A 12,997-nucleotide genomic window follows, 5' to 3' on the forward strand; every position below is an offset into this window, starting at 1 on the left:
CTTATCTCTCACCATCTACACACAAATCATGCTATGGAGAGCATCAGGGAATGTTATTTCAGGGCTGTTCAAATATGATTCATAGGAAAGCAGTAAGTGGTTTTGTGGAAAAAAAAGGGTAAATAAAATAAAATAAAATAAAATGAAAATTGTTCTACCAAAAAGTATCTCAAAAGCTACTTTACTCCCTGATATCAAGGAGGATTAAGCCATACTGTTCAGCACATTAATTCCCTGTTCTATAAAACAAATACTTCATTACACTGGACGCATTCGTTGCCTGGAGCTTTCCATCCATAAGGTTTAAGATGGCTCAATGAAGAGCAATAAAAAGCACTTCCATTTATGCCTATGCTCTTTGCACAAATTCCCTCTCAGCCCTTAGAAATGGTGGCCAATAGCTGTAATGGTTTTAGTTCTGCGATGGAGAGAACATATAAAATACATCATCAAGTCAAAGCCTTCCAGCACAAGAGAAATTGAAATGTATGAGTATAGCAGCGTTATCCATTACAGCCATCAGTCACCTGGACAGAGGCTGTTGATATAAAACCAGGATATGTGGGCCCAGTCATTCAAAGAAAAGAATTGAATATACTCTTTTTTCTCCATACACACCCTGAAAACAAGAGAAAAGGCCCTAAAATACAGCACAGCCTCAATGACTGGGATGAGCTCATAGGGCCAGCCAAGCTCTCTTGCTCCTCTGTGTGGTTTTCTAGTATATCAAAAGGGGCATGGACACAGCCTCAAGCTAATCAAATTGAGTAAAAGCCTGTTCCTTAAACTGCAGTTGCACACCTGAGTTCAGAAAAAAAAAGCAGAATCTACTATTTCACATTTCTTATTATTTATCTAGAGCATTTTCTCTTGCTTCCCACTTTTACCAACCCAAGCAAACAAGCTGTTGCAAACATCAATCCTGGTCCTTTTTGTTAACTGTTTAGTGAACATGAACATCTAACATTGATGAAAGCTGTCTGGTATACTTGCCACTTGAGAGGGCAGAGAGACAGTAACTGTTAGTAATGTCCATAAATTAATTCTATGTTAGCAAGAAAAGGAAGATAAGGTCAAGGCCTTTCCAATAACATGACGAAAATGGGACATGACAAAAGTCCAAAAATGGCCACATATTCGGTGTCTGACACTGAGCATGTGAATCCCAGCTATGGCACTGTGCCAAGTGTCACTTGCACCCACTGGAGGCAGCCCTTGTCCCTGGAATGTGTTCTCTTCAGACACATGCTTTTAATTTTACAAACACAAAATAAGATAAGGTTTTAATTATATCAGTTGGCCAAACTTATTACCACTCCTGTACAAGATAGGAAACTCTTTTTGGATGATCTCCAAGAGCAACTGCAACACTAAATCTGATTCTACACCCTGTAATAGTTTTATTGATTCTTACTGTGTTTGCTATAGGCTTTTGTTACATACATCAAAGCTTAGAAGTTGACAAGTTATGTTATTACAAAAACCTCCCTGTGTATATAATGTTGTCTAATTCTATTTGAAGATAGATGCCTTTGGTGGTTATAGAAGTTAACCTAACATGAAATTTCACTCAAATTCCAATTTAAATCCAGGCACATAAGCAAGAAGTGACCACACTAAAACTCTGTGAAGAAGATACATTGACTTCAGTCACGAAGTAGAATGTGGTGGTGCAGAATCACCTTCCTGGGTTGTGTTGCAATGTTGGAGGCACCCAACATCAAGTTCTTGTTTTAATCACCAAAGTGGTAAACTGAGACAACCTTATGCTCTCTCATGTACCTGTGCAGCCAAGCCTGTTACTCTTTTGACCTAGTTGCAAGTACAGTGTTAGAATTATTAGGTGCCCCCTAATTGTATCTGAACTCCTACTGCCTGAGAAATGCCTCACAGTCTCCAGTTGCCTGGCTTGTAGCCCATTCTGAGACATGTAAGCGTTACCTGACAAGCACCGTGGCCAAAATGAAGAATTACTGACCAAAGCCAGTCATCTTGCAATACTGTAAATAGTGGTTCCTTTGAGTCCCCTGGGACTGCAGCAGGCTGTGCCTCTGATTCTCCTCCTTACTTGGGAGGCTTCACAGGGCAAGAGATCGTGATGAATTTCAAGTCTGTCTGCTGGTTGATGGTGATGAAGAGCTAATTGTTGTCTACTGATGAATGCTGATGATGAGGTACAGTGAGCAATTCACTACATTTGGGTTTTGTGCAGATTAAGGATTAAAGATTTAGGATTCAGGATTTAACATCATGTGGTACCAATAATTTTTTACAATTGTCAAAAAGAGAAAAATATAGGTTGACCTCTATAACTCTGTGCATGCATATATGTATGTGATTTCATTTAGAAGCTTCATTGCAAGTTTTATGTAAACTTTGATATTTTTAAAGCATTAATTAAATCACTGTGTTGATTACAGCAAATATTATTCAATCACTCATATAATTAAGTGATGATTTAAGTATCCTTAAGGAGATTTTTCTGTACCCTCTGTATTAATTCCATTAGACATAAACTGTTGACTAAGTGTGAGACTAAGTCTGCATCCAGCTGCACTTAGAGTCCTCTCTGAGAAGGAGCACAGAAAGCAAGGTGGTCCATGCTGAATTTTGTGACTCAATGGGAGGGTCTCTCTTAACCTGTCTTACCCTTTCTATCTCCTATCTCTGAATAAATCATTCTAAACTAACTCTAACACAATTTCCACTTTTACGTTTCTTCCCTGTAGGAAGTGACGGAGTGAACCTTGTCATCAAACTCTGATAAGATGCCCTTTTACAAATTAGTATTAAAATCACTTTTGCTAATACCTGTGACAGTGTTTCTTTAAGTGATCTAAAATATAAGACACTCTTCTGTGACATCTGCTAAACCAAGCTGATTGGAAGTCTTGAATTAGTGCAAATCAGCAAAATAAAGCCATTGGGACAACACTGATTTATCATGTCTGAGAACAATATCTCGATTGCTGAAAGTGTAGTCTGAAGAGAAGCTCCAATTATGATTAGTTTTGCATCACAGTGTTTCTATGTTTTAGTATTTTAATTGGAATAAGCATTAGGAAGAAAATACTTCTGGCAAACAGAAGAGAATGACCAACCATCCGTTATGTTCTGAATGAGCAAAGAACTGAAGTTCACTTTTGTGTTTAAGCATAACATGTTGATGCCCAAAAGCCCTCCAGTGAAGCGAGAGCTTCCTGCATGCAGCTATGGCAGATCTACCCAATCTACATTATAATTCCCAGTAGAGATGCAAAAAAAGAGAAAGAGTTCCTAGAATTTGAAAACATATTTCTTCTGAGAACCATATGCAAAGTTTTCTACTGAACTACAAAAGGCCAGGCACTGTAATGAATACAGAGTCCCTTTTCCTTTCAAAGGCCTCTGGATCAGCCCTTCATGCATCAATGCAAACTTTCAGCTGAAGTTCATCAGTAAGCCAAAGCAGGCAGGTCTGTTGCCAATGTGTGACAAGCTTCCATTTGTCACTGGGCCCAGAAATTAAAAATTCCAATTGAAAATCTTTAATTTAAGAAGGAAAAAGGAAAAAAAAGAAAAGTTCCATTTACTATCCATTCACTATGTTTTCTTTAGAAGTGTTACAATGTTAGGAATTATTTAGAAGTGAAAATCTGAGGGGAAAGAGGAAATGAGCTTTCAAAGGAGTTTTATGTAAGTAAAAGTTGGTCATAGCCCTGCAAGATGTGAATTGTAGTGAGAATAAGAGTTGTAACACAAGAAGTAAATCCTCAAAGATGAAAAGTCAGTTCAGTCTGTTTATAGAATTCAGTACAGGATTTTTAAAACCAAAGAACATATTGCATTAATGCACTAGATGATCTCTAAAGGTCTCTTCCAATCCCTGCCATTCTATGATTCTATGAATATGAAATGATCTCTCTTCTGTTTAATCATAATCGTATTTATTAAATTAGGAGTAGTGAAACTTGGGACATTTTCTCACTGAAGTATTTTTTTTGCATTGTAAAACTGATCCATAGAAACCTAAATTTTTCATGGGAACGCACAGATCTGCCTTGACAGGAAACGCTGTTACACATGGAATTACTTATCACAGACCAGAATGGACCTGGTCTCAGCTCAATGTCAAGATTCCCAGCAAAAGCCGGTCTGTTCTATGCATGATCCAAAAAACCAGGCTTGAATCCCACTGTGCATGAGCCTAAGTGAGACCTCTGGCCACTACCATACTGGAGACTATGGGAGGGGTTTGTGCTCCACTTAGTATGAACAGCTAAGAAGCTATTGAAACAAGGTGCTGAATGGAGGGCTCCTGCATTGCAAATGAACTCACTGGCCATCAGAATACAGACTCCATCTAATTCCCATTGGAACTGCTCAGATTTGTGATAATTATACAGTCAGGGAGACAGTGTGAGTGTGCACAGTATTTTGATATTTATTGTCTTGGGATGCTTTAAGCTGATACTCATTTATCACAGCAACCTTTGAAGGCTCTGAAGTATTCGCTCCCTTCTGACAGATGAGTTACTGACTACTGTCCCATAAAACATTCATTCTCAGTATGAGATTGGGTGAGACAGTGGCAGATTCAGATTTGACACACTGAGAGAAGACAGACAGATACAGAATCTTGTCCCATCCTGCAATCAGAAATCAATTTGCCTTTTCCCTTAACACGCAATAAACTATTTCTTGCCACAGAAACAAATATTACTGAGTGATAGATTGCACTTAAAAGCACTAGAAGCACCCTGGATGTAAAAAGGTAAAATAATCAGGAAAATAATCCTGTGGATTTTCTATGTTATATGCCTGTTCTAAGCATATGGTGAAAAATATGTCAGTGTCATTAAAAACTAACTTATTTTTATGAACTCATTTTGCAGTGCAGTACAAAATAAGCTGAAGTACAAAACATAGTATGAACCTATGTTCTGTATTCTGCTACAACAGGCAGCCACTTTCCCAATATTTTACAAACACATAACACAAAATAGGTTTTTTCCTAGCTCATTTGAAGGTTACTAAAGTACTGCAAGGGAATTCCTGTTTCTTCAGGTTGCCAGATTCAGATTCCTGTCCTTAAGAATATTTTCAAGTAGGTGCTGCTCCAAAAAATATGAAGTATATTTCCAGCATCCGAGCTATAAATTATAATGTTGAACAGCATCAGGTGTGAAGCAGAGTATATCTCACTGCAATCAGTTTCATCTTGCCAGCAAAATGCAAGTAACTCATTCCATTTTGAATATTAATTGAATCCACTAAGTTGACTCAAATCTTAAAACACAGTGGTAAATGGAATGTTTGAAATGGGAGAATCCTACAAAGAACTACAAACCCTTACCTGTTGATCATGCATCGGTGTAAAAGTGATGATGTATTCTGCCAAGACCACATCATTCACCAACTTTTTCACCTCTTCATCAAATGCAGAGTTGTTGATTCCTCGCCTGTGAAATTCTCCATGCATCCTTGTAATGAAGCTGTTCCTTTCCTGGCACTTTCTCGTGAGGCAAGCCAGCTTAGCCTGCACGGCATGAACACATATACATTGATTTCATTCCCTGTTGAGACTGCAAGATTATATTTTGTGTCTTATCTGTAATTTCACACATTTTGACACAAAGCTACAGATTGCATTCTTACGTTTCTAGGGTATTAGGTGTCTCTGCACCTTGCAACAGCAATCTGTGTGCACAGGTAAACTAGGAAGAGATGGTCCCTTCCCAAGACTGAGGGCCCGTTTTTAACAGGCTGAAGAGTACTCATAGCAATAATGTCAGTAAGCCCTTGCCTGAAGCCCTGTAGCAAACAACTTAGTCAGGAGCAGCATTAGAGGGCAGGCACATACACATAAGCTTGTAAGCAAAAGCACACATCTGCATCGGCTTTCAGGAAAATACAGTACCTTCAGAGGAGCTAATGTCAACTTCATTTCAGACTTTCTCTTCTGAAGTTCTTTTTCCTGAAAGGTTGAAAAAGATTCAACATTAATTTATTCTAGAGTCACTTTAAAATAATGTACCTTTTTTTTTGTTATTTGTTTTAGACCTGACTTCTGAGGCAAAGCAGCATCACATTGAATATTTGGTATCCTTCATTATGCACTCAAATTCCCATTTACTTTTCCAAAACACTCCTTCAGGGCAAGTTCCTCTTTTCTTATGTATATTACATTGTTGAATAAGTGAAAAGAGAAGGAGTTATCTGAATTTGTATTCTATGGCAAACTCTGAAAAGTGAACATCTACAACATTCTACTCTAACACAATTGATGCATATCTGCTATGAGGAATTGAGTGAGATGATCTAGTCTGTATCTTGTGGTTAAAATGTTCATTATTCACGGGAAATTTGCTTTATGGTTATGCAGAAAAAAAATATGATACCCTACCAGGTAAAATCCGTTCTTATTAGCAATCAGTACAGTATTATTTGGCAATAAAGTACAGATTCCTTTGCATTCGTTTTTCTTCATAAAATTTTATATTTTTATGTATTTCTATAAAGTCTACAGTAAATATATCATATATATCAGAGAAAGCCTTCCTTTATGAGAATTCAGTTACACTGAAGGAGGCTGCGTGGTCCTCAGGTAATGAATTGTGGGCTTGGGAAAAAATAGAGTAGGCAGGGCAGAAGAGATGTGTCTTTATATTACACTGGTACTGGGGGAACAAAAAAAACCTGATCCCTGCATTAGTGACATTCAATTCTTAGTGAGACATGGAGCAAAACATTTTGCTGATGCAACAGAGCAATTAAGGACATGTTAATTTATATAGATGGCACATCTTACTCTACTCACCTACCCTCTGATACACACCATCTGTCACCACAGACACTAGACACTATAATACAATTTCATTTTACTACTGCTATTCTGTTAAGAGGCATTCTAATCAATGCCTGGGAACCATACTAACTCTCTATACAGCACATGTTTAAAGCAAATCACAGTACATGACAAGATTAGGAAAAAAAACCCAAATAAAATGAAAACTAACCAACAAACAAAAAACACCAAAAGCCAAAACAGTAGAACAGGTAAATTTACCATGGAAGAAGTAGGATGAAACTTGTACCCAGTAAGAAGAAGAAAACAATCTCTTGTATTTCAGAGAGGCATATTCTACACGTTGCATTAAGATATGAATCATATCACTGAGAAAATCTCATTTACTAGTTGTTTCAAGGTATAATAAACAAGTACAATTTGGCTCACATTGCAACTATCATCCCTTTTCAAAACATAGTTTCCAAAGAAATGGGAAACAAAATTTAAGGGGAAAATGTCCTGGCAGGAATTTGTTTCCAAGAGTTCAGTAGTTGTAATCACACTGACTGCAGGAGCTTTGCTGTCACATAGTAAGGCAGTAGGTTTGCCTTTATTTGCTCTAATTTGCCAAGTGAAATACAACACAGAAGTGTCAAAACGGCTCATGTAAGTATACTTGTGAATACACAGGGGCTGTCACCAGAATATCAATGCTAATTAATAAAAATACAAACCACTCATCTAACTGGAAATGTGTTAATGAAACTCTTAATGTCTAACACTAGCACCTGGATCAAAAAAAGTTAGAAAAACTCTATCAAAATTCTGTCATTAGCTCACTGTGTTTCCTAATCTGATACAGGGCAACAGAGAGTTGAGAATGTTAAAAATCCTGATAAATTAGTCAATTAAGGAAGTGGCTCTGTAGAGAATTTCAGACTTAACATTTAATTTGTCCTCCCACTTAAGCACACAGAGAACAGCTTTGTTATACCTTTTCAGATAGCTGAGCCTGAAGGAGTTCCACCTCATTCTGCAAGTTGCCATACTGATTTTCTAATGTGGCCTGGTCCCTGAGCTGGGCTTTCAAGGTCAGCACTTGCTGCTGTAATCTCTTATTGACTATTTTGTTCTCCTCTGGTTCCTGGGAATCTTTCACAGTGCACACGGGCTAGAGAGTAAATACACAGATTTTCAAATTAGATGCATAAAATAGTGACAATATTCCCAATCATGTTTTAGAGTACAAAAAAAAATCTTAATTAATATGTGCACCTATCTTGTACATTTAAAAAAATCAGCTGATTAAAATATGTGACTTCAAACCTTCATAAACATATTAATGTAGACATGAATGTCTTTTCACTAATCTTGAAATTGTTTATAAAGAGTTCTTGATCACCTGTGAGAACAGGTATAGGATTGGGACTTCACAACATTCCTTCAAGTATAGTATTGTATTATAGTAATTTCACATCTAGGGAAACTGAGGCATCCTTTGTTTTTCTACATGTATTTACCTCAGGGAGCAAATTCATCTCTCCCACTTACATTTTTGCTTTGGAAAATTTTTAATAAAACCAAGCAGATCTTAAGTATAAATTTCAAAAATATTTGAAAAGAAAATACTTCTAACATTAAAATGTAGTAATAGCTGTAGAGAACAAATGGAAGGAGGCACTGCTGAATTTGACTCCTCCTCCCCCAATCTCCAATTTTGTTTTAAATTTCATGCACTTAGATTAAAGGATTAGTGAAAGCTTTAGATTGATGGTCAGCATCATAAGGTCAACCCCTAGAAGTGACACTGTCAGATTAAACATATAGATTAAGAATGGGGAAAATCTGAAGATGAGGAAAGCCTTGTGAAAAACATTTATGTTATCGTGGACTTACATTAAATAAATATTACAGTTGATACACATAGCTGCTCAAGGTTTCTAATGAAGCATTATATAAGCAAATCTAAAAGATTAAGTATTAAACTAAAAAACATAGTCTAACCTATGATTTACTGCAATAAAATCACATGACATTCTGACAAAACACACAGGAAAGTGGTTTGATTTTAATGGTTACTAACACTGTTATATCCAAAAGAAGAGCTGTGATGAACACCACCTCAGTTAAATTTTTCCTCATTTTCTCACAGCTGTTCCAACTTTGACACACTTGGACATTACATCGTATTGAAGGCACTGCTTCATAAAAACCAACAACCTGAAGTTATAGATCATATCATTCTGCCTGCAACACATCATTGTAACACGGGTTAAACTAGAAATGTGATACTTTGATACCGTTCTTCCTAATGAAGCAAGTCTTTCATGCACAGTATTGCAAGTCCTGCATGCTTTGTATCAAACTTTTTGGCTCCCTCTTGTGTTAAAAAAACAATAGCAACTGTTGGACATAGCAAGATTGACTAGACCAGGGTTGCAGTGACAAAAGCCTGAGGATGAGTCTGGGAGATGGTATTTTCCTCATCATCTTCTTTCCAATACAATATGTATGTTAAATAAAAAATGGAAACAAGCCCTAACAAAAGATGCTTAATGGAAAAGGAGGTGGAGAAATAAAACTATTGCTTGAAGGTTAATGACAGAAAGTAGCTCCCCCTTGCTTTATTAATTTTGCTGACATGCTAGCAGTTGTCTGTAGTTTCAAAGCACAAATGAGGCATACAAGGTTTATTTATGATCACTCTATCAGATGTCCCATTAACAATAACCATGGGTTGTGTAATCAACTCCCAAAAAGTGATGGACCCAGTATCTGGGACCAGGAAATGACCAAAGGATAACTATACACAAAATGCAGCACTTAACAACTTGCATTTTTGTAAAACCTTGCAGGATCTCTAGTCTTTGAAGTTGGTACCTAAACATTAAAAACAAAATCTTCTCCTTCTTGTGTGTTCTGTGCTTATCTGAAAATTCAATATGAAAACGAGAAGGAATCTGACTTTTTGGCTATAGGCCATGACAAGAGTCAAGAGTTCACCAAGGAAGCCTGGTACCTCATTTACTGTGTGCATTTCATGTCAAATTCTGCAAGTACTACCCTGTTTACCTACATATTTTTCCCAACTTCTAACACAGCACCATGGTTCAGAAGGCAACTTCAACATCCTATTTCCCCAAATACTCTTATTCGACACATTATTTCCCCTATTAACGATACCACCAAAACAGAATCCTAGCTGTAATCTTGGAGTAATCTTAGTTCCCTTTTACTTGCAATGAATAATATCTTGACAGCCTTTTGTTCCAGTTGACAATTAGATTCCCTGAGCATCAGGAGCAGAGAATATAAAATAGATATTAAAAAACATGCTCAAAACTCTCATAAAGACCTCTCAACCTGGGGTTCTAGATCCAGAATGCTCACATCTTCACTTCTTTCAAGCATAATAGACAGAAGATTTTCAGAAAATTGAGTTTAGGACAGAAAAAAACTCATAGATTATTGTGATATATTGTATCAGTAAATAACGTCAGGGGTTGAAAAGCACTGGGCATGGAAGTTGGACATGGGAAGAAACCAACTGAAAATAAGAACAGGATCATCAGTTTCCAGAAGTGTCCTCAGGAACAAAAATGATGTTAGAAAAGTAGATCATGATAATCACTGGGACAAAAAGTATTTTCTTTTTATTTAATTAAGAAAAACTTAGGTCAGATTTTAACAATTCTACACAAACCCACTATTGACAGCTTGGTGTATATTATAAGGTTTACTTTAAAAGAAAATTATTGAAACAAAGTCACAATCTCTGTTACAGTATATCTACTCTATTTTCTATCTGTACTATTTGCTTAATTGTGCCAATAAAATCAATATCCTTTAGTTAAGACATAATGGACCTGAGTCATGCAGATAATTAACTGTGCCATCAAACAGTGTAACCGAAGGATAACCCCAGTTCTGTTATGTACAATGTACCACATCTTTGACCCTGCAATGAGACACATGAGTAATTCAACATTTTGACATTAACCCTCCAACAAGTAATTAAATTGGATGAAGAAGTCAGATTTCAAGCAAACAACTTTGCAATACTATAAAAATAGGCACTTCCAATTCAATAAAAACTCCAATGAAAAATATAGTTATGGGAGGGATTTTTAAATGAGGGGGTTTTTTTCAGAAGAAAGGCTGACCTGCTCTTTTTCTAGTGTAAAAACTTTCTGTCAAGGTTAGTGAATTTTACTCCCATGTGAGAGAAATAAGACTTTAGTCTTCATTTACAGCAAAACCAGAATTTCTGTGATACAAATACATTCCATTGAGACTTTCTAACCACCATGTGGCAGAAGGATTGCCTGAATAGGGATCCACATCAATTACAGACTTAGGCTCCTCATTAATCGACACTACCAGTACACTGGCAGTGGAATTTGCTCTGCAAAGTGCCTGGCACCACAGCTTCATTTGTCTGTCTAAACCTAATTATTGGGGCTAGAAGGTTTTAGAAAGGCTAAATACTGTAAACATTGGAGGCTCCTCAAACACCTTTCATTAAAGTCACCTGAAAATTCATGCATCAGAAAATGACTCTGGCTAAAGAGAGCAGGACAAGAGTCCTAAAAAAATGGAGGTGTCTATAATGCCCATGCAAAGTCCAGAGTTTGAACTGCCCTGTCCTGCTCACTTTCAAGTTTATAGTTCCAGTGACTCTAGGTGTTCTATATTGCCTTTAAACATATTGCCAATAACAATAATGGGTGTCTTTGTATCCAAAAGACTCCCTCCGAAGGATTACACCTTTCTCCATTCCATTTACATACATACCATTAATCTGCACCGATGCTTTCCAAGCATTTTGTACCCAGCTTCTTGTTTAAGATACTCTAATTCTGAGAGAGTCTGTTTCAAACGAGTTTCAATTTCTTCATACCTTGTTTCAGCAAAGCCAAGTTCTCTGTACCACTTCTGAGCCTAACAGGAAAAATAAAAACCCCAAAATTACTGACTAGAATTAGTCTTATCAGTGGTATCATTTTTCAACACCAGCTTACAACCATGGACTTGAGTTGGATTTCCACTTTACAGGTTTTAAATTGTTGCAAATTGATTAAAATAAATAGAATTACACAATAGACTACAGTCTTATTATTAGAAATAAGTAAGACTCTTAAATAAGTCCTATAGAAACATATCTAACTAGAATTATGCAGAAAAAGAGATATTTTCAAATTGATATCTAAATGTGAAGACACCTTGAGTATTCTGGATAAAGCTAAAAAAAGTAGTGGTGAATGCAGTTTCAGTTGTCTTTGAAAGCCCTCAGGAGAAGTGGAAAGTGAGACTTTATCAGCTGGGGAAAAAGTCTTCCTGAGATACGTCAAAAAATGAAAAATGAAAGGAGGAAAATAAATGCTGACTTTTGTATGTTTTTGAGGATATATTTTCTTCACTTATGTCCATCAACTGTAGTTTTGAATAAAAACAATCCACAAACAAACCACTCAGCAAGTCAGTTGGTTTCCTGACAGCAAGCTTTTTATCTTATATGATAGATCATTTCTTCTCCCTTCTGAAAGGAAAAGCTTCACATGCTTTTAAGTAAACTGAAGAAGGTGTAACACAGAACTTCCTTGTAACACACAAAAGGATTAGAAGGGCCCAAAGTAATTATTTAAAAAAAAAAAAAAAAGCAAAAATCAAATGATCTCCTTATGTCCAAATTACACAGTCAGAAGTCTTCTCTAACTATATGTAACATCCAAATCCACTCTTTCATTCCAGTCCTCTCACCTGAAATCTGGAAAGTTTTACAAAGTAGTTGTCAAAGGACATCCATTTTGTACATCCACCAGGTATAATCCTACTGCATTTTTACATACTCAACACACTTATTACTGCCAGTGTTTTTTCCACAGGAAGTCTGAGCATTGCCTGTTAGTGCATGAAATAGACTCATAAATATATACTTGCTATGAAAGCAATACATTCTGCTCAGATAAGCAGATCCTGCAGATTGTTCAATAAAAAATAGGAATGTGAAGCCTAATGCACTCAGAAAGTCACAACACTGAAGGCTTCCTTAGTTAGTATTAAACCTTCAAATTTATTTTCATACAGGCACAAAACTAGCCATCCAAACACCTCCATGTAGGTGGTCCTGGACTTTGTGTGCACTGCATGGGTTCTGGGAGAAGAGACGGTGTGCATGTTTCATACCATCAATGGATATGGAGAGACCCTTTAACAGTGCTGGATTTT

General features: G+C 36.6%; 1 protein-coding gene across 24 annotated transcripts in view; it reads right to left on the reverse strand.

Moving 5' to 3' along the window:
• Window positions 1-12,997, reverse strand: part of LOC104555463 (janus kinase and microtubule-interacting protein 2) — a 211,451-nt gene that overhangs the window by 31,579 nt on the left and 166,875 nt on the right. For 22 of the 24 annotated variants that reach the window (XR_009818444.1, XR_009818445.1, XM_061992928.1 and 19 more), the window contains 4 exons: window positions 11,564-11,710; window positions 7,764-7,940; window positions 5,900-5,956; window positions 5,336-5,518 (listed from right to left, as the gene is read on the reverse strand). Coding sequence is in view for 22 of the 24 variants with exons in the window: in XM_061992928.1 (XP_061848912.1) it covers window positions 5,336-5,518; window positions 5,900-5,956; window positions 7,764-7,940; window positions 11,564-11,710 (564 nt within the window). In the remaining 2 variants the exon portion in view is untranslated. Of the gene's footprint in view, window positions 1-5,335; window positions 5,519-5,899; window positions 5,957-7,763; window positions 7,941-11,563; window positions 11,711-12,997 lie in introns of those variants that run through there. The other 2 variants (XM_061992930.1, XM_061992948.1) reach the window with 2 other exon arrangements.

Source organism: Colius striatus, chromosome 3, assembly GCF_028858725.1.
Source record: "Colius striatus isolate bColStr4 chromosome 3, bColStr4.1.hap1, whole genome shotgun sequence".
Taxonomy (NCBI): Eukaryota; Metazoa; Chordata; class Aves; order Coliiformes; family Coliidae; genus Colius; species Colius striatus.